Source organism: Phalacrocorax aristotelis, chromosome 6 (genome assembly GCF_949628215.1).
Source record: "Phalacrocorax aristotelis chromosome 6, bGulAri2.1, whole genome shotgun sequence".
In the NCBI taxonomy this organism is placed as follows: Eukaryota; Metazoa; Chordata; class Aves; order Suliformes; family Phalacrocoracidae; genus Phalacrocorax; species Phalacrocorax aristotelis.
This window is the reverse complement of record NC_134281.1, coordinates 61338191-61360245: the sequence shown is the minus strand read 5'-3', so window position 1 is coordinate 61360245 and position 22055 is coordinate 61338191. Positions and strand designations below refer to the sequence as shown.

At 43.1% G+C, this 22055-nt stretch overlaps 1 protein-coding gene and 2 long non-coding RNA genes across 6 annotated transcripts in view; 1 reads left to right on the top strand and 2 right to left on the bottom strand.

The window, feature by feature from the left end:
- COL11A1 (collagen type XI alpha 1 chain) overlaps window positions 1-3992 on the top strand; it is a 163924-nt gene extending 159932 nt beyond the window's left edge. For all 4 annotated transcript variants that reach the window (XM_075098258.1, XM_075098259.1, XM_075098260.1 and 1 more), the window contains 2 exons: window positions 313-546; window positions 2256-3992. In XM_075098258.1, the coding sequence (XP_074954359.1) occupies window positions 313-546; window positions 2256-2402 (381 nt within the window). In that variant the 3' untranslated portion in view covers window positions 2403-3992. The remainder of the gene's footprint in view (window positions 1-312; window positions 547-2255) is intronic.
- LOC142059421 (uncharacterized) lies at window positions 495-11436 on the bottom strand. The gene is made up of 3 exons (XR_012661336.1): window positions 8051-11436; window positions 1104-6002; window positions 495-583 (listed from the first exon to the last, which is right to left on the bottom strand). It is a non-coding gene; the product is annotated as an uncharacterized LOC142059421 (long non-coding RNA).
- A 26-nt stretch (window positions 11437-11462) lies between these two features.
- Window positions 11463-22055, bottom strand: part of LOC142059419 (uncharacterized) — a 443822-nt gene continuing 433229 nt past the window's right edge. Inside the window, exons 5-6 of the long non-coding RNA XR_012661335.1 lie at window positions 13097-13285; window positions 11463-12608 (exon numbers count right to left, since the gene is read on the bottom strand). This is a non-coding gene — a long non-coding RNA (uncharacterized LOC142059419). The remainder of the gene's footprint in view (window positions 12609-13096; window positions 13286-22055) is intronic.

Genomic DNA, 22055 nt, shown 5'->3' with positions numbered 1-22055 from the left:
TGGCGTAACTTTATAATAATCTACAGATTCCCAAATTGATTCTGCTGGTTTAGACTACACAGTAGGAGCAATTCCTGTCTTTCCCATTAGAATGAAGCTAAAGTATTTAGCTTTTCATCCTAAACATACAGCTACAACATGAAAATCTGTTTTCGGAGTCATAACGTTATTGAACTTTGAAACTCCATGAAGTGTTATACGTTGATTTTTTTATCAGGGAGGGTTATGTGGTTCTTTTGTCAACAGTAATTTCCTTTTGCATTTTAACAAAGTGAATAGATAAATATTCACGTAACTTCCACTATTTTCCAGCTTTCCTATTTGGATGTTGAAGGCAATTCCATTAATATGGTCCAAATGACATTCCTTAAACTATTGAGTGCCTCTGCCAGACAAAATTTCACTTACAACTGTCATCAGTCCGTGGCTTGGCACGATGCGTCATCTGACAGCTATGACAAAGCGCTGAGGTTCTTAGGATCGAATGATGAAGAAATGTCTTATGACAACAATCCGTACATCAAAGCTCTTCACGACGGCTGTGCAGTAAGTAGAGGTTCAGAAGGGTCTTTACAAAATCAACCTGTCAATTAAAGTAGAAATCAAACAAATTCATTTTTTTCACAGCCTTCTTCTGACAAAAGCTTTCTAAACACCTTATTTTTAATAGACTGCCTTTTAGTAAATTTTTAACTACAGTACTCTAGTCCTTTATTTAATTTTCATGTATGTACCTAAAAAAAAAAAACCAAAACCCCCAAATCCCATAAATCAAGCAACAGAAATGGAAGAAACCTGGCGTGGATACAGGCTGTCAGCACCAATGTGCTGAAACCAGGCTATCTGCTAGTATGAGCAGAGAACGAGAGAAGAACAGAAGCAGAAAAGCATAATCAGGGGAGGCAACCCATCAGCAGAATGTATTTCTGCTCAAAAGCAAGGCATACACAGAATATTTCGTGAAAACAATTAGAAATTGTATGAATTAAGCCTCACGTAGGTACCCAAACATAGTGAATCAACTGCATAGTTTGGTATGCGACTTTATATTTCCTTTTCTCATTTTTTGGTAGTCAAAGCCAGGCAAAGCGTGCGGTTTGTACCTTTCAGAGTCCTCAGCTCGGCTACAGTCCCTGGAGCTGTTCATACATGCCTCAGCTCTCTGGCCACCTCTCCTGCAGGGTCTTTGTAGGCATAGCAACTGCCACCTCTCCTCGAAAAAGAAGGGGTTGTACTGAACACTTTGAAACAAAGACATCAAAGGAGCAAGTGACGTGACAGTCGGCGCCTCATTAATTATTTTGGGCTTTGATATGGGCGCATTCTGAAGGCAGTCCCTGAGAAGTCAGTGGTAAGAGAATCAGAGGCCTCAAAGTGCCAGGGTACGTACCTGGCTCTGGGGCAGAGGGGCAGCTCAGGCAGATGTAGCATCTCCTCCCCTCAGTAATGCGATTTTGATACACAGCTGCTTCGTGTCAGCCTTTCTGCATGGCCTGCATATTTATTTTGCTTTTGTTATCCACGGCGGGTGAGCGCAGAGCTCCAGAGAGAGATGGAAGCGATTTAGGGTGTAAGCCCGTCACTAAACTGAGAGCACTCAGGTTTACCACCCAGCTAAACTCCAGCCCTGGCACAGCTGAAAGGGGTCTCAGCAAGATATGAGAGACCATCCGAACCAACATGGTGACGTGGCTGGATGATACTCAGAGGAGGCAGAGAGCCTTTGTTAGGAAGCAAGGGTGTGCCTTCAAACCCGGTTCCTAACTGCATCGCTCGGACCACCGTGCTCTTTCATGTCCAAGCAGCTCCTGTAGTATTTGGCGAGATGGTTGCCAAATACTTTCTTCTTTCCTCTTGGAAGTAGATCTTTCAGAACTAATTAGTCGTTTCTTCACAAGGAAGACACGCACGCTGCTACGAGAATGTTATTTGCTAAATAGTATAGATGTGAACTCAGAATTCTCTAAGAAACATCAAATGGCCCAGGTAATTTTTCGTTTGTAGGCCTGTTTCAGTAACTCCAAAAGCTAGGGGCTGCTCTCTTTCTAAAATGAAAAACACTCCATGTCACATTTTTTTAGAATAAAATCCTAAGAAAACATAACCTTTAGAGTTTGTAATATCTAGTGCATGAGGGGGGCAATAATTTATAAATTCCACATTTCAGAGAGAACCCGTGAAGAGCTACAGCACATGCTTACTGCTCTGATGTACAAACACGTTTGCCCTTTTTTTTTCTGCTTCTTTTTTCACAGACAAGGAAGGGCTATGCAAAGACGGTGATCGAAATCAACACACCCAAAATAGACCAAGTACCTATAGTTGACGTGATGATCAATGACTTTGGTGATCAGAACCAGAAGTTTGGATTTGAGGTCGGTCCCGTCTGCTTCCTTGGTTAAGCTTAAGACAAAATCAGATCAAGAAATATGTTGCACTTTGGTGCTACCAACCCACTTCATGCCACATGCAAGTTTTGAACAAGGATGGCATAGAAAAGATGTCTTGCTGTGTATGTATGTCTTATCTAGAAAGTAATTGTCGCCCTTGTAGGGCCAGAATCACATGACTTAAACTTATTTTGCAAAGATGCTGTGGCACAGAGAGACAACGTAGGGCTCACGCTAGGAACACCCCCTTTGGATTCCTTTGGTGCTGTAAAACAACCCGAACAACATGGTGCTCCTTCTATTACAACCGAGAGGTGTTAAGAAAGTGTTTAATGACTGTAATTATTCTCTGTACAGTACTATACTGTTATTTCTCTGTCCATTTCCAAAACTTGCATGTGTCTCTGAATTGCATCTGGCTCTTATTTTGTAATTCCAAATGACCTTGTCAATACTGTGTATGTATTCTGAAAAAATAAAGCTGTTATTGCCAGCGAAGCCAATGCCGTTTCTGATTAATAATAAAATCCCTTTGTATATATTGTTGTTGAAGAGCTTTGTTATTTGAAGTCGCCAACAAAACTTAAGGTGGCAAAACTGGAAGATCTTGAGCAGCACACTCAGACAACTCTTTTCTGCTGGTATCACTCTGTGATGATGAATTTCAGTAATGAAGGTGCCTTCAAGGGTGCTGTGTTCCATGGTGCTATACCTCAGACTTCTTACTTTCTTTTCTAATTCTGGAATTTCCTAAGATACATGTATATACCTAAAATAAACAAGTTTATATTTTTGGGTGGGGAAAATATCTAAGAAAAAAACCCCCAACTTCTGTGTAAGAGAGCTGTTAAAAATCCGTGTGAAATAAGTCCTATAGCTTTCCTTTTTTTCTTTTACGCTCATCTAAATTTGTTTCCGGTGTGCTTATTTGGGCTGCGTAAATATTAAAACTGGATTCTAAACAGTTATTTATGGATTTTTGCAGTGTTTACATAGATTTTTATGTGAGCAATGATGGACGTTTGCTTCCTGAACTGGATACTAACAGTTCCACAGAAGGGCCCGACACACTATTTGCCCATCCCATTAACAGGAATTGGTTTTTCCCGTTACATCACCCCAAGGCCAGGGATGCAATATGTCTAGGTCATGTGATTCTACACAGTTGCTAAGCAACATAGGAGGGGACCGCTTCCCAGAGAGCTGTCTTTGACCCAAACTCTTACAATTTGCTACTCAAACCTCACAAAGTCGGTTTGGCCTTCCCTCCGAACATTTTATTCAGGTAGTTGGAAGTAGAAGTTACATTTTAGCTTTACAAGACAAATCCTTTTGTAATTATTTTTCATAATATATGTAAGACTTGAAAAGAAATGTTTGTTTCTATTTCTTATAAATTGTTAAATTAAATAGTACTAGTTTCTGCTGGCTCATTTCCAACTGGTATTTTCTTATGCACGTTTATACATGTTAAAGTGAGATTTCAAAAGTCGACTTCTTGCTGTTCATATTTCCTTTTATTTTTGAACCAAAGTTTGTAACTGTCACCTCAAAGAGGAAAATACAAATTTTATTAATAAAATCAAGTCTTGTCTACCTGGATTGGTCATTCTCTTTCTTTCAATGTCCACAACTCAGCCGCTGTTGTTACTGTAACTTCACTCTGCTTCCAGACCGCCGCGACTCGGGAGGAAAGTGATCCTACCGCGTGTCCAGGCAAGCACTGGGCAACCACATTGGGAAGAGGAGCCTCATAGAGAAGATGCAGCTCTGGCGTTGGCGGTGTGCAGCGAGGCTGGCCACTTCACGTTTAGCTTGTATGGATCTGTAGCTGCAGCAGCCCACACGATGCTATCTAACACAAGCCAGGAACCTGATGGGCTTTCCCCAGCCAGTCTCTTACACCCTGCAGTGTCTGAGGGCTTCATGAGCTCGTGCTTATCCTTGCAGGATCCCAAGGCAGGGAAATAACCCTCTCTATCGATGGGGAACGGAAGAACGACACCAAGAGCTAGAAACGACAGGAACACAAAATTTCCAGTACCTTGTTTTAAATAGCGGGACAAGAGCTGGTGATGGGTCCAATGTAGAGACACGACATATGTCACCCGCGGCCTCCTGCAAAACGGTTTATATTTTGTTATCTGCTAACTGTTCTTTACGCGCACTGGTTATGTCCACAATAGCTCTGAAAGCAGCCCCAATAAGCTTGGCAGAAGAGCAGCTGCTGTCCGCCGCTCAGGTGGGCTCGGTTAAGGTAGGTGCAGAGCTGTTCAACCCTACCTAAAAAAACCAAACAACCCAAAACAAAACAAACTTCTGGGTCAGGTGCTTTAGGGCCATTTGGGTAAAAAAGTAGAGCTGGTTGTGATTTTGCAGAGTCAGGATTAGGCTGCAGAAGAACGGTGGCGTAAGAGTGCAGTGGTGTCCGCAAGAAGCCAACCAACCACAGATCCTTCCCAGAATTAGTGCAAGAACCTTGCCAAGGTTCATGCTGACAGCATCCTGGGGAGGAAATGAACTTGAGCCTCCTACAGCTCTCAGGCACGGACTCATCAGGTTTATTCGTTAGCCCTTCTTAAGCCCTTAGCCAGGTACCTCACTACTGCTCCTTCTCATGACAGCAACTCAGCACCGCTGGTCATTCTAACTCCTCTTTGTCCATTCTCGGATTCAATGTGCTGTTCTCGTACTCTCAAAGGTTCTGATTAAAGGGGAAAAATTTCCATTATATAGTCTTGCCTTCAAGCAAAAATTATGCTTTCTCCCTCAACCGAAGTCTCATATTAGCAGTGCTTAAAAAAAATCCACCACGCAAACCAAAAGAGCACTCTTCAGAACAGAAAGGAATGTCACATCAAAACTCACATTAGTCTTTCTATGAAATAAACTTCAGACCTGTAGTCAAACCCTGCTAGACAAAGTTGTAAAAACCTCAGATTCATCGTATGCTGTTATAAAAAAAAGCACCTGCTCCAAAACGATGCAAGCTAAATGCCTTACTCAACCAAGTCCATAAGAAAACAAGGATCAGTGTTTTCCACACCACAAATTAAAAACCTGTGTTAATCACCAAAAGACTGAAATTGCTCTATGGCGTCTGGACCTTACCTCTGGGACCTGACAAAGCAGACCTTGGATGGTGTCTCAGCTTGAGCTTCACCCTCCCTCGGAGCAGAGCGGGCACTTTTTCTTGAAAGCCTGCTTTGGCGAGCCGTACCGGCCACGGTACGCGGCCTCTTCCCTGCAGATACAGCTGTTGCTGCCATGTTGCCTGCAAGCGGAGCAAGGAGGCACAGAGCAAACGCAGCCAACAGACGTTACAGACTGAGACAATGTTCTGTCCAGAATAACATGGACATATGATACAGATTTAAATGACGAGCTGTGGCTACAGAGGTATAAACCATCCTCTGTGTGGAGGTGTGGGGTTTCCTCTTTCTCCCTCCTCTCCTTTTTGTAATCCAGGATCAGGCAGTATCAAGTCATCGTGACCGGCACATCTCTTGAAAACTTCATAAAATGTAATAAAGTTTTTCTCCTTTTTCAGGCCAAGTGGGCAGTCATCAAGGCTAACATCAACAGTCACCTAGTGACACAAAAAGCTACCTCCTGTTTCAAAAAATATGCACAGTTAGTTAAGATTCTTCCCCTTGGGAACAGCTTTGTTCATTTTAAAATGAAGCTTCACATGCTAATGACTGGTAGGAGATGTCTTAGTAGCAATTGATTTTCTATTACAGGCACCCTCATTTTTTCTGTGAATTAACATCTTCTATTGTACACGCACCAAAAATAACCTGGAAATGACAAAGACAGGATACTCCATGTCACATCTATTTTACTTACCTGGAAAGGCATCTTATTTGTGTTCCTTTTCTAGGCATATAAATTACCAAAGAGGCTTGCTGTTAATTTGGTGAAAAGCAATGCTGAGATGATTGCAAAGGAATGGACTGCTCTGAAGCTATTTGTTCATTCTGCTTTCAGTAAGGACATTGAAGATTATTACAGTGAAGAAGGCTGCAAGCACACAGATATTTAAACAGAATTTGGCTCCAGCCGAAACTGGGCTTGTTTTATTCTCAGCTGTGTGAATGAAGGCTCTGCTCTACTGAGGGCAGATGGAGCCAAAGCCTGCGATGCCACCATGGGCACGTCTTGTCTAGGTTCTCAGGAGGAGCTTTGCCAGACCTTTTTTTCCAGTTTCTCAAGGGAGGAGAAGGGTTCTCCGTCAGAACACATCTAACTTCAGTAAGGCAGACAGGAGTTGTTAAGAATTCAGCAGCGGGACTGGGATCCAAGTGTCTGCTCTGCTCCCTGGTATGATGTAAGAAATTATTTTTTTTAACATCAAGAAGACATCGTAGCTAAATCATGCTGAAGCGTAAAAGAACTGCACCTTGCACGGTGCTTACAATGCTGATGAAAACTAAAATGCAGTCCATCCAATATGCTGCCATTAAGTTATACAACACTAAAACATAGCTTATATAAATAGGAGACGACCCAGGGCCCAGTCAGTGGGTTATGATAAAACCCACAAATAAGAAGTCAACGCATCTGCTTTCTCTTCCCCTCCTTGATGGTGCCAGTTGTTCTGGTCAAGTCCAGCATTTACTCTCTAGGAAAAACCCTGCGCCTGCTCTCTGATTTCCTTTCATCATCGTCTGGCAATTTGCATTTTGGCAGATGATGCCGACTACTTGATTGCCCTTCAATGTCTAGTATATGTTTCATGAGCTATTACAAACTCATAGTAGCAGTAGTTTTCAATTTCCTGATTGTCAGCCATTCTACATCCAAGTGACTAACGTTATTGCTTTTTCTCATAGTCAGCTGGTATTTTCAGAGCAACATAAGGCTCAGCAAGGGTAATCACTCAACCTCCTCCATGACTTTGAAACAAAACACATCTGCCACAAACGGTGTCAATAAGCCCTCAACAGATAACAAGAAAATGGGAAATGAATCACGTTCCAAGCGATACAGTAAGCAGAACGGCTGGTGGAACATTTTATCGTCATTTTTTCTTCTGTGTACATTAAAGAAGATTGGATATTAGTACCTGTCAGAATTCTTTAACGCTTGCAAAGAAGCCATGTTCTGGTTTTGTGCTCTGCCCTTCACTTTACGCTTTATATGACGGTCAGTAAAATTATTTGCAAGAATAAAACCAAATTAATTCTTCTCCAGCCCCACAAGTTCTCTAAACCGTATCTTCTGCCATGTTTTCACTATAGTAAGGATGTAACAGGTAATTAAAAGAACCTTTCCAAGTGCACAGGGCTGGGACAAGAAGGCTGCCCGAAGTCCCATGGTCATCTGAATGACCAGGAAGGAACGCAGAAGCCTCCCGCTCAGCTCCCATCTCACCCTGAAACATCTCATAGCCAGAGACCTTGGACCTGGCCTGAGCACACCCCATGTGCTGCAGCAACGCCCAGCCTGCAGCTCCGTACTGCCCTAGCACAAGTGAAAAGTGAACGCAGCAGGAGCAGAACCACAGACCTATGGTTTTAAGTGGAAAATACAAACCAAATGATGAAGTTGTGAACTGAACTCAGGATCTGGCGAACAAATAACAACGTTCCAATAAAATTAGTGGTTCTGAAGTGGAGTTACTTATCCCAAGTAAAGTAATAAACAATGAATCTTACACAGAAAGCCTGGCAAAGTCAGCCAGGGTATCGTCAGTGACGGGAGTGACTTCCAGAGCAGGCACTGTTCCTTACAGCAAGGGAAGTATGTTAGGTGGATGAGAAGTGGAGAGATTCAGAATGTTATTTTTATTGACATAAAAGCTTCTTCCTGTCAAATATTAACAAAAAATTAGGTAAGTTTTTGTATTCTGTTCATACAGTCTCTCGAGCCTATGCCTTTTTTTTATTAGAATATCATCTCAGTGGCAATGCAGGTGAGAAGGTAGCTCTGCTTTATGGTGCCATTGCCCAAATTGGCTCACAAGGTAACACAGCACAACGTGAAGGCAAAGGCTCTGGAGAATGCACAAATATATCGTCTTCATGCCATTCACTGTTCAGCAACTTTCTGATTTGGAGGAATAGGGATCACTTATCCCTTTGTTATTCCTCAGAAGGATTTGAGAAATATCCACTTTGCTCTAGGCCTGCAGACTTGCTCAATGTGCAGATATTAAGATCAAAGCTGTTTACTGCCAGAGAGGGCCAAAAATTGAATTTTAGTTTGTAAAAAAGTTTCCGTAGCCCTCCCATTTCCAAACAGAACAAACCAGACTTCACCTCCCCGCCTCTCCCCTTTTTTTAAATTGTGATGTTTCCATTCAAAATTATACGGTGTTTTTCTTCAAAGTGACCGAAAGTATTTGACTGGTAGGGGGAAGTCCACAGGTATCCACACTGAGATTCTTTCCCCCTGTGCTGGGGGACAGGAGATTAATACAATACTGACGGCTGAATAAAGGCATCTCCATAGAGGAAAGGCACAGTAAAATCAAACAGAAATAGTTCTCAGCACACAACAGAAAGGAGAAAAAACGCAGGGGGCAAAAGGAAATACGGAAGCAGTGGGGAATTACATGGGAAAAACGTGGTGGGAGCAGAACGTGGCTCCCTCCTCTCCCCAACCCAGGGCAGGAGGGTGAGGAGTCGTTACGGCATGGTCTGGGAGCATCCCGCGGGATTGCTGGCGTACGGCAGAGCTCAGGGCATTGCAAAGGGTGGGGGGGGCACCAGCCCCTCCAGTTAAGAGGCAGCAGCAAAACTGGTTTATAAAAACGGCAGCTAAGAGAGTAGCGAACACTGCGGGCCTCTGTGGGGAACATGGTGGGTGCCACTAACACCTACAGCGCTGGCTGCAGCCGCCTCCCCATCCCTTGCTCTCCCTCCCCAAGTACGCCTGTCTTAAACTGACATTCCTGAAGCTGCTTCCGCCACAGGAGCTCTGTTCTCGTGGAACAGCCACGTTTTATTGTGGCACGGAAAAGCACAGGCCATCTCAAAAGGGGGGCAAGAGGCTTAACTTTTAAGGTCGGGTACTTGAAGGAGGGAGAAGGGATGGCGGGGGAGGGCGAGCAGGCTGGGAAATCAATACACAGCCTCACAAACCTGCTGCCCGCTGCGAAAATGTAAAGCCTGTCCGGACATCTGGATTAGGACTGGGCAATGACAAGGGCTGCTCAGCTGCTGTGTCCTTCCCCCACCGCCGAGAAGCACGCGGGCCAGGCGGCACTGTCGTCCTCCTGAGGACAGTCTCTACTCCAGAAGTCAGATGCAAACAATCGGGAGATCAGTTCGCATTGATGACTCTGTGAAACCTCCCTCTGCACATTAGAGTTGGTCTGCTTCATTTCCTAAACCTGTTAACCTCAAGACAAAGCAATAATATCTTGAATATTTGAACTAGCGTCGCATCTTTCCATGAAAATTGTCTGGGAGAAGGCAATTTTAAAAAAAAAAAAAAAAAAACAACCAACCACACACAAAACCACCGCACACACTAAAAAAAGGACAGTTCACGTAAACTGATGATATCTAAAAATTTTCCTGATTAAATGATTCTTGACTATTTCAAGGCATTATGCAGTTTTGCATGCGTGCATTCATTTCTCACGTTTTGCATGATCTTCCTGATGACTGTATGCACAAGTGTACCATGCAGAAACAGCAGCTAGCCAGTGTGATTACTCATTAAATTTAATGAGTAGGTTAGAATTATCTACTATAAAATGAAGATGAAAGCGAAATCACAAATTTGAAAGCCAACTAAGGGCTGAAACATATGCAAGCACAGTTAGTTAATAACCTCTTAATATGCACAACGATAAATACTTCATATAGATATACAGCGAATTTGGATGCACGTTACCCAAGTGGAGCTCAGCTGTGACGGTGTATGAAATGATACATTTAACTCTAATGAGACGCATAACTCGAAGGAAGCAAAACCACCAAAGTACTTCAGGGCTCTCTTGCTCCTGCAACACTGGAATATTTTCATTACAGAAGCAGTGATAGCCAGAGAGCATTCAGCCCTTTTCTGTTTGAACACGAGTGAATCCCGAGCTTGATGCATGCTTTCTAATCTCTCCAAATAAATGCGGGCTAACTCCCACACAGGGAGGACAGGGCTGTAGCAAGGCAAAAAGCAGAAAAGGGTAAAACCCAGGGCCTACCGACACTATGCACAGGGCAAAAGAGGGTTACGAAGGAGAAGAGAAGTGACCGAGTGCAGCTGAGGAATATTTGCACTAAAGCCCTCTTTGAACAGGTGCTAGAAAGGACACTTAGATATTTTTTCTGAGGAAAACTTCCACCTCTACCAAGGAGGGAGTTGGACCTGGCAGAAAGGGCTCATTGTAGGCCAAGGAGCCGGCTGCCCGGGCTCGGCCTGGCCGGAGGGGAGCGGCAGTGCCAGGGCTGGCTGCCTGGGCCGGCTCGCCCCCCTCTGCAAGGGGCCGTGCCCCAGGATGGGGCGTCCCGGGCAGCCGGCACCTCCCACTGGGAGAACAGCAAGCCCGAAGTGCCCGGGGTGAGACACCTGTGGATTTCTCTTCAGGTGGAGAACACCCCGAGCCCACCCGGCAGGCAGACACGGGGTCAGAGCGACCGCGGCGCCCGTCCGCCCAGCCACAGGGCCTGTGGGCCCGGCCTGTTCCCCGCCGTTTCATGGGATGGGGTTGAGCTCAGCTCAGGGGTGACTGCTTTAAAGTTTGTGAGATGATTTCTGAACCCACACAGGTGTGTCTGTAAAAGAGATATGCCTCCACTTATATCTAGCCAAAAAAATCTTGCTATTTTTTGTCAGTTGTTTTCTCCCCTCAATTCTCATTCTCCTAAAAATGTCCCATTAAGTACATACCACTCCCAGAGCCTCAGATTTTGACATCTCTGCATGTGGAAGAGGTGAATTCAGGTTATAACTATTACCCTTGCAAAGCCGTAAGTGAGGTAAAAAAAACCACCAAAATACAAAGCTTGCCTTCTCCTTCAGACACAGGAACCCATCGCATGTCCTCTGACCCCCGCCCATGGTGGACAGAGTCCAGGGCCGCCTCCCGCTCACTTGCATTTCCCCCCCATCAGTGCCATGCAAACGCTTCCCATGAGTTAGCACCGATCTGAGGATTATCCTCTGAAGAGCTGGATGTATGCAACCTCAGGCAAAACACCTTTTTAAAGAGTAAAGGGGAGAAAAGGGGTTATTTTTTTTCCTCACCTAGTTGTTTCTGTGGTAGGAAGGGCTGCACAGCTCTGCAAAGCCTCAGGAGCTGTGGGACTTCTGACAGCAGGTATGCAAACAACAATATTTAAACAACTTTATAGAGTAACTAAGGATTTGTGTCATTAGTTTAAAGAGTTTTTACACTGAAAACTCTCCCACTGAGACATGAGTCACATTAAGCAGCTTTGTGGTGGATGTGGTAGCTCCTCTTTCATGTAATCTTCTTCCTCTGAAAGCTTTGATTGAAAACTCTGCCACATTCAGGGTTTTGTGGTTGAGCCTGGGAGCTTCCTTCAGTAAACCGATTCCTGAATTAATTGCTGCTGGAGCTCATCAGCCATAATAATGTTTCCAGAATCCTTCCCTATTGTCTTCATCTGTCAGGTTAAATTCATCTTTTTGACATGAAACCCATTAAACAGCGTAAAAACAAAGTCCCAGCTTGATTACTCAAAGGGAGAAGCAACACACAGTGCAGTTACTGTCCACAGGTCTGCTTTTACACTTGCTGAAATCAAACGTTTCATCTCATCTTTTAAGATAAACAGCTGAAAACAAGGAATACTCTTGTCCACAGTCCATCACCTTTAAGGACCGTGGCAAGGATTCTTCTGTGCTTTACGGTATTTCTACGTAATACGTACAACAAAGTAAGAGACCTGCACCTATCCTACACATAGACAAGCCACAAATTAACAGTTGTGGTCTGGGGTCTCTCCCGCTCCATTCTCCTTAGCTATGAATTGCCTGGGGCTGAGGGTGTCCTAGGCAAAGACATGGAACAATAATTCTTGCTCAAAGTATTTGGCTGCCAGACTGGCAGGTGACAATCGTTAGTGAAAACATTCCTAAGCAGGGGAGAACTCCAGACCACAGTAGTTCTTAAATTAACACAGCTGCTAACCATGCAGTCTCCTTGTTACCACTGCTCCTATCTGGATTGCAAAAAAATAGTCTTACCTTAAGGAGTTGGGATCCAGTTATGCAGGAAATGCAAGGACACGTTTGGAACACCTAGGGATGAAAGGTGAAAAAGGTTAACACTGTTTTGAGCTGTATCCCTCCTGAAAATAGATGCAAATTCTCCATCTGTTAGATGCTTCCAGAACATCTGAAAAAACACACACCCAAAAAAAACCCCCAAACCCTTAATTTTCTGCGTATCCTTTCATGAAAACACCATGAAAAACGTTGCTTGCGCAGTAAATATAAAGCTTGATGCGTCTTACAGGTCTCTATAGGTCTCCAAAAGTTTTAAAGTAAATCCAAAGAAACTCTTTCAGTTGGCTTAGGTTTCTTGCATACAGGTGCAATACATTCCATTTTCAGCTTATTAAAAGCTTTTAGGTGAATCTTGGAAAACATATCCCCTCAGTCAATAACTCGTCGTAAACAGATGCCAGGATAGAACATAAAAAAGATACTTCTGTAGAAGTGACTCACATTAATGTAAGTTCATATAAAGATAATACATTCACTGCTTCTGAAGACTTTTGGCCTACCTTCACATCATCTCCATGTTTTGTGATGGTACCAAACCCGGACAGCAGAGATCTACCGAAGGCTGCCACCAGGGGAAGGGGAGTCAGAGCCGTGCTGCTGATCCTGACTGCTATTACAGTAACCGATCAGTACCTTGACAGATGCTAAGAAGAACTGTTTTGCTGATTGACTTTTCTTCAAACCTAAGGCTGTGGGCAATCAAAGAAAATATGAACATCTGGATGAGCTTCTGATTGCCATGCTCACTGATATAGTGCACCCAAATAAGCAACAATTAGTCACTTCAGCTCGTGTCTAAAGACCCATCAAGTTAATTCAAATTAAGTCAGGATAAATTGAATCCAATTGGCATTCATGCATATTTGTATGCATAGTTTAAATAAGCTTCTTCTGCACTACATTATCCTTTATTTACAAGCAAAGCACATGCGAAGTTTTGTGTTTTAAGTAAATGTTTTCAAAAACTTTTTGACCTCTTAAAGCCAAACTTCTAGGAAAAAATCTGTGTTCTTCGGAAGGGCATTTCCAGACACACAAAGATCACACTTTGCTGGCTTCCTCAAGTTCGTGTTCTCACTTGCTAATCAATTTCACAGATTTGGAGAAGCTATTCATAAGCATTTTGGCAGTAACAATTACAGTAATATCTGACCAGTATTTGGGTAAACTTAATAGCTAAGAAGGTGGTCAAGACAACTACCAGACTGTAGTAAGAAAGGAAAGTCCTAAAACTGAAGACAAATTTCCCCACGTTTTTGCTTGATTCTGAGTGTAGAACCCTGGGAATATGTATTTGCTTTCCAAAAAACTAGCATTCTTGTTTGGCCTCTATTTACTGCAACAGTAAGTTAGGCTGCAGGAGAACCTGAGGTTAAAACTAATCAAAGACAAAAGACAAAATTTAAGTTGTGTGCTTGACTTCTGTAAAAAGAGAAATTTAGAAAAAGATTGAGTTTTTTAAATTCTAGCCTCTTGCAGTAAATAAATTTTAGCCTTTGTTTGGCAGATATAGATATCGTTGTTTCCAGGTTAACCTCTTAAAATTTTATTTGTGACTTGGGCGTGGAAATCTGTTCTTGCTAGCAAAATAGCGGCAGACACTCTGGCTGAGGTGCTTCCAGTGCTCAACGAACTAGAGGTAAAATTTAATGTAACCTCACCTAAATCTCAGTTAACTCAATCTGACCTGACTCTAAAATCTTACCACAAAATCCCAGGAATTTTTCTGCAACATAGTCAGGTGCGTTCCCCTAAATCCTAATGCCAAAGTGTTTCTCACGCTATGTGATGGGGAAAGGGCACGGGCACAGCCCCAGCTCAGCGCTGCTTAGAGGGAAGCACCTCACTCTGCCCGTGGCCCTGCGTTCCCAGTGCCATCAGAGCCCAGGAGCTTCCGAGCCATGCAGGTACAACAGGGGAAAGGCCATGTCAGAGAAGAAGCTTGGGTGGGTCAGTCCGTGAGCACGGGACTCGACGTTCTGCATTATCAGCTACCACAGGTGCAATGAGCGTGGCCAAGCGGCTCTTTCTGAAAGTCCACTTTGGTTTGGAGCCAAGAAATAGGTTTTTGCTATTAATTGACTCCTGTGACAATTAGGAATCCAAGAGCCTTGGGAACAGTCAGATCAATTAATTAGAGAACTGTTACTGTGTTGCCTTCAAAATCAGAGGATTAGCTTGTGATCCGTAACTTCAAACAGCTTTTCAGCGGTTCTTTTCTTGAGGTTCTTTCCTTTAAAATACTATCCCCTCTTACACACCCATCTTCTGATTCAGAGATTAAGAGTTCCTCTATTAGCACGTCATAGTTTAGCCTCTTGCTCACTCCCTTCCCCTGGTGAGATGGGGGAGACAACAGGAAGGGTAAAAGTGAGAAACCTCGTGGGCTGAGACAAAGACAGGGTAACAGGGAACGCAAATGCCGCGCACACAAGCAGAGCAAGCCAAGGAACCCATCCCCTCCTCCCCACGGGCAGCGGGGCTCAGCCATCCCCAGGGCAGCAGGGCTCCATCACGCCTAACGGTGCCTGGGGAAGGCAAACGCCATCCCTGCCAGCGTCCCCCCTTCCTCCTCCTCCCCCGGCTCCGTGTGCTGGGCATGAGGCCGTGTGGTGTGGGACAGCCCTGGGGGCAGTGGGGGTCACTGTCCCGGCCGTGTCCCCCCCAGCCCCTTGTGCACCCGGCAGAGTGTGGGAGGCTGAAAAGCCCTTGACTGGTGTAAGCCCTGCTCAGCAACAACTAAAACACCTCTGCATTATCAACACCGTTTCCAGCACAAATCCAAAACACAGCCCATACTAGCCACCACAAAGATTAGCTCTATCCCAGCCAAAACCAGGACATAGCATTACCTTTAGAAATATATTTGATGAAAAATCCCTTAGATACTCTAATGACATGGTTCAGTTGCTGCCAGGTGCACAGATCCGTTACAAATGCTACCGAAAAATCAATACAAATCCTCCAGTGCCTCCAAGGATGTGGAGTCAGGGCCATAATAACAGTGATTGTCTCCAGCAAATGACTGTTCAGTGATCATTCTGCAGCGGCCTGGAAGTCCAAATGCCCCTCAATAATGGTCAAAATTGATGCATGCTGGGAAATGTAAAATCACCCCTAGCAAACAGGCCAGTAGCTGCACTTTCTGGCTAGTCGAGTACCTATTTACTCCATTACTTGTTCATTATTGGGCTACAATTCTGGAGAAGAAAGTCTGCTAAAAAAAGTAAGTTCCAAAAAGGTAGGTCAGCATTTCAGACGTGTTCGGCACACAAAGGAATGCGGCACCACAGGAGAATCAGCTGGCAGCTCCTCACTTCGCCTGTTTTATTTAGGGATTTGAAAGCAGACTAAGGAGAATAAATTTTCAAAGACCGGTTGTAGGGAAAAAATTAATTCCCCATCATAAACAGCAAAGCAGCATCCGTGGTTATGGTCTCTGATAATTTTTCTCTGAGTAAAGCAGCCTGCTTGCTTGGAATCAGTAGCAGGAACAGGGGAATATTTAGCAAAGCTTGAAGTAATGTGGCAATTACTGTATCGATAAGACTGTAACATGTTACATGGACCAGACCATGTTTTCAATGCATTTGCAACAGCATGATAAATAAACACAATAAAAATATCCACATGTCCTTGAAATGTCTTTTTTTTTTTTTTCGAAGCATACTCTTACTTTTACTGTGACACAAACCACTACAGGTTGTGCAAATGAGAACTTCAACTCAGCTACAGCAGGAAGAAAAATCATCTTAGCCATGAAATATAGCAGTTTATTACTTCTGATTAAAAGCAACAAGATTTTCCTGTGAAAATTTCCTAACTGGTGGCTGAAACTTTTCTACTAGACTTATGTAAATAAAGGTCAATAAAAATTAGAACACAACTCTCTAGAAATGGTGAATGCATTCTTCAAAATGTCTTGCTACAATAAATTAGTTTATGATACAAGTTATCACCTGTCAGAGAATCAAGCTTTTAAAGGTTTCCAGAGAGATTCTGATTTTCCGATTACTATTGTGATTGATTCTACAGCCCCCCCCCCCCCCAAAAATGCACATTTTATTATTCTTTCTAAGGAAATTTCATCTATGCGAGCTCACTTTTCTCATTTTTATGGAGAGCTTGGAAAGGAGATTAGGTGCTACCTCAAAATACATGGGGAGAAAGAAGGCAGAAGAAATCAGCTATAGAGAAGGTCAGAAAGAAAGATGGATGAGGTCCAAAACGTCGGGTCTGACGAGGCTGCTGGGACTCACTTCGGGGCACAGCAGTGCTGGCTTTACAGAGATTTCCGTCTCGTTTAGCAGGTCCATTTTGGCATGCAGGGGCCTTTCTCCTCTCCCCCCTCTGCCCACACATCCCGTCTGTTCTCCTGCCTGGCAGCAAAGGGGACATATGAGGGTGTTACTGGGGATATAGTCGAGAGGGAGACAGAGGTTCTCTAAATACCTTCTTAACAGCAATTTGCAGGATAAGAATGCATGGCATTGTATTGCAGGCTGAGAGAATGGACGGAGAATTGCCTGCTTGCCTGCATCTCTGCCTGTAAGCAGAACTTTTCATCCTAGGGCAGGGACCGACACACGCCAGCATCAGTACCCACGCAGCCTGTGCTACAGCCCTGAGAACCTTGCGGGGCTGGGGACATGAGCCCTTCTCCTACCGCCTCTGCCAAGTTTGTCCGTGTTGTGCAGCACAGTGGCAATCACGCGAAGTCCTCAGTGGCCTGGAGCTTGTCACACTCGTTCGTTATTCACAGTCTCACCCGAGCGTTCACTCATTAGTACAGGCTGTATCTGTGGTCACTGTTCTGTCAACATGTCAGATCCAGCTGCCCTCCACTAGGATTATGCTGCATATATACTTTTCTCTCTCTGCAACAGAAGCTAACAAAATATTTTAATTTACCAAGTAAGCCTTTTTTTTGGACCATTGTTGTCCTTTGTAGATGCAGAATGTTGCTGTCTAAACTTTGGCAGTAAGAACAGAGAACAGAGCAATTAAGAGGCATTCTCAGGGCTAGGATTTTTAATCTTGGCATCTGTTGTACATGCACAACCTGTACATGTGCAGGTTTTCTCTGTAATGCTGGTTGCATATTGGCATGGTTATAATTCACAACAAGTTCCCCATTTTCAGAAATACTTGCGTCTATTAGCTAGTGATGCTCTCTTTTCGCTGAGGTTTCAATCTCCACTAATTTCAAAGAGGATTTTTCTTTCAGCCTCAGTGGGTGCTATCCAAACACAGCAAGTATGCCTTAGCCTTGGTACTATCTTATGCAATATCCAGAGATTTCATTTCCCTGTAGCCAATTCAGCATTTCCTCATAGGAAGTGTTCCCAATCCTGTTACAGTTCTTGTCATTCTCTTCTGGATTGTCTTCAGTCCATCTCTCTTCCTTAAAAATAATGTGGTGCCAAAATTAGCTAGCTGAGACCTGACCTGTACTGAACAGAGAGGAAAAATTACTTCCTAGGCTTCATACATGACAGACTCTTTCTTGCAACAGCCTCACATTCTAACCCCATATTAGCCTGTGACTCACTGTAAGCTCCAATATTGATCTCCCCTGCTGATACATGCATGGTAAGATCACCTGTATTGAACCTTTCTTTTCCCACAAGTAGGACTTTTGCACTTATTGCTGAGTTCTGTCTTACCATCTTCAGACCACATCCATCCCTCTTGTCTAGATAATTTTGACCTCCAGATGCTGTCCTCCTCCTCACTTCTCCCTATCAGTGACACACACAGAGTATGTCTGGCTTTAAGCAGAATCTTCTTTAACAATGTAGGAGATGGCACTAGGATTTTGCCCAGAAGATCTAAGGCCCATCTAGCCGTCACCTCAGCGTCTTTCCCCTTGGAGAATGAACCACACAAGGCTGTTTCAAAGAGGACCTTTCAGCCACTGTGCACCCACTGAAGGCATTTTCCTGGAGTTCAAGTTTCCGTGGCTTCATACGGGCAAGTCATAGTGGACAGTATCAAAAGCCTCAGCACAGTCAAGACGTTAAGAGCCACTGCTTTGACTGTCCACTGAGGTAGCGGCACCACTGAAGGAAGAGATTGGCCAAAGTTGCAACGAGCAAGTCATGTAAAGCCAGTGTTCCTGTTCCGTACTGTCTTATTACTTTTTGCGTGCTGATAACGTATCAAAACCAAACACACAAAGAAATGGTTCTTTCCACTTCTGGAAAGAACTGGTCTGCTTTTCTCTTGTTAAATAGAATGGATGATGACTCTCTCAGAATTAACCTTTATGAATAATGATATAAAAATGCATCAAATGCATGAGCCAGCTCCCTGTTACCTGGTATTCCTCTTTAGCCATTCAGCATCAGATTGATATCTTCTGTTCTTCTCTTTCCTTTTGAATGGAATTATTAGAAAAAAAAAAAAACAACCCTCGTTGTCCTTCAGTTCGAATCAGTTGAAGTTAACCTTGTGACTTAGTATTTCCAGGGTCTGTTGCCACATGTGTATGCCATTCCTCTCTGATCTTTCTCAAGTGTGCTTCTACTTTTTATACAATGTCTTTGCATTCAGGTGAGGCAAGAGTTCCTTGTTTGGCATTACTGATCTATTACGGCACTTCTCTCTTAATAATGTGCTGTACCTTTGCATAAAACATACAGCCTACAAGCTGCTTCGGACCAATAGGGTCTTATGACTGCTAGTCACAGCTAACATGGATTCTAGCAGTGCATATCCACTGTGTTGGGCTTCACTACCACAGTAATTCTAGGAGATAACATTTGCAATTGGATGAAAAAGGAGTTCATGTTACATCTGTAATGCCACTTGTTTTAAATGGCTGACATTCTCAGGATCTGAATAATGTTCCGTGTTCACTGTCAAACTGCCAGAAAGTTCCAGTCATGGTTACGAGGCTCTTATCACTTCTAATACTTGCACTTTATTCACAATACAAGAAGCCATTTAAAATGAATAGCAAGTACAGTCAATGTGCCACAGAAAGTGGTCCAGTGTATTTGCTATAGACTTGTTGCCTTGAATTATTTGCCCATCCTCAAAGATACGCAAAGGAGTGGTTTTCAGTATGTTTGCTAAAAGATCAGGCTTTTCTTCCAAGTCTGCTCCTTGACTGAATCAATGCTTGCCCAACACACACAATTCACTGTCAAAAACGGAAGTCATGAGAAAGTCCTGTCTCTCCATGGAATTCTGGAAAATGGGTGTCCCAACTTTCATAACAAAGCTCTTGCGATACAGAATAGACATCCTTGCTATATTTACGCTTCACCTTATCATGAACCTTCTGAGCAAAAATCGTGGAAAAATACGGTTATGTATGTTAGCAGTAGAAGTACAAAATAAAGATCGGAGAACCCCAACTCTCTTTTTAATGCTGCTTTGGATTTCAAGTATTTTTATTTCAATCACCTCTCAAATATTAAAGGTTATTTCCTACTAGTATTCCTTCCAAATTAACTGTCTTAGCAAGGCTAAAAAAAAAAAAAAAAAAACAAAAACCTTTGTGCAGAAATGCTGTACCACCATGTCGAACTCTACTGCTCCATTAACCATAATAAAAATCACTATTATTGTTTTTTCTTTGTGCATAATATAGCATTTGTATGAATGCTTGCTGCAACTGGAATCGTTGCAACTGGCAGTATATTGTGCCACCTAGCAGCTGACAGTTTAAGTTATGCAATGCATGAAGATTAGACTAGAGAAAAATCTTACTGTGATTTCAGAGCCAGTTCCACGGAAAGCAATTCTCTGAACTGGCCACTCTCTTTGTGACATCTGTTCTTATAGGACATTCTGATAGCTTTGGGGTTTTTTATTTCAAAGTACTTAAGGAACAAATGTTATGCCCAAATATATTCTCTGCAATAAGCATATGTTAGTGAAATAAATTAGGCTAAGTACCTAGCCAGGAGTAAAATCAGGTTTTACAGGCATGAGTGCTAACAGAGCTATCAGACTCAAGGAACCCTTTACCACGTAGACCTTAGCGATATGGTAATAACATGGTACCTTAAGCAAGCTGTTGGCTGAATCAGTCACATCCATCTCGACTGTATGTTAGTGAAGTCATTTCATCCTTATTAGCTGATTTCAGGCCATAAAGACAGCCCTTTTGCTTTGCAATGTGTATAGTAATTACAATTCCCTCCATTCATTTGTCTTCATTCAAAGCAGCACTCAACCACCTTGGTGCTTATTACTGTTAACAAGAATGTGGTCTACCTTAATACAGTGTCAGACGAAATCAGAGTCATGTGGACGATAGCAAGAGAATCTGCATCAGCGTGCACGACGTTATCAAGTAGATGAGAAACATAAATGAGGGATGAAATGCAATTTAAGGGAACACTCAGATGGAAAACAAATGTGCCATTGCAGACAAACAACTTCTGAAGCAGCAGCGTAAGAATGCTCCTCCACTTGTAATCCTTGTTAAAGGGTTGGAAATGAGAAGAAATCAGAATTGTCAAGCAATCAGGAAATAGCAGGTATTTTCACTAAAAGTGGTTCTATTATGATGAAATCCTTATCTTTCACTGAGAAGACAAGCATTATAAAACATACCAGGTTAACTGCACGAGCATCCTAAAAGCTTGCGTAATAAAGCTGTTCATTTGGGAGAGAGACTAATAGGCCTAAAAGCTTTCTAGCTCATTTTAACACCTTCTGTTTTTCTCGTTAATGCTGGCACTGATGTTCGGTTATTATTGTAAGAGCTGATCATATTTACAAAACCTTGCTACTTTTCCTCTTTAGAGACCACATCTGAATCACTTTTGAATATCTAGCAGATGTTCAAGATACTCAGTTCTTGGAAGGACGCAACAGAGCCTTTAAACACAAGGCCATTTGAAACACTCCTACGATCTCGAGCTAGCGTGCCTAAAAAGGAACACTTTTCTTGAAGATACTGTCTCATACAAGTACCAGCTGCTGGCTTTATTCTCTGAATCAGCTCGTGCTCAGCACTGAGGAGTTAGGATCCTAGACTAGAGTAATCCCATGCAGCATTACAAAGTCCATATGTTAAACTCATCCCCAGTAGTTACCATACTCAACATTTCCAGTGCTGCTTTTGACATTACAGTCTTTGGTACCAGTCCTTGGCTTCCAACCTTTGGTAATAGAAGGAACTAACTACCAAGGCCTAAGAGCATGAATGGGAGAGGCTAGTTTTGCCTTCCACAGCACTGAGTGCGATACATTTAAAAATGCACTCTCAAGGAAATATGTAAATTTGATGGAACATTCCTCACTTCACTAAAGAATCAACATTTATCGGCATCTCGGGTTTGCTCCTCAGCTCTCATATACAATGAATTCATGGGGTCTGTGCACACATAACAAGGTTAATGCTCTTCTGGAAGCAAAGTGGCTTGTTACCCTGCAGCAGCAGATGGGCTCAAGGAATCGAAGGACCTGCTGAGATCAGATCAGATGCAGGTTTTTTAG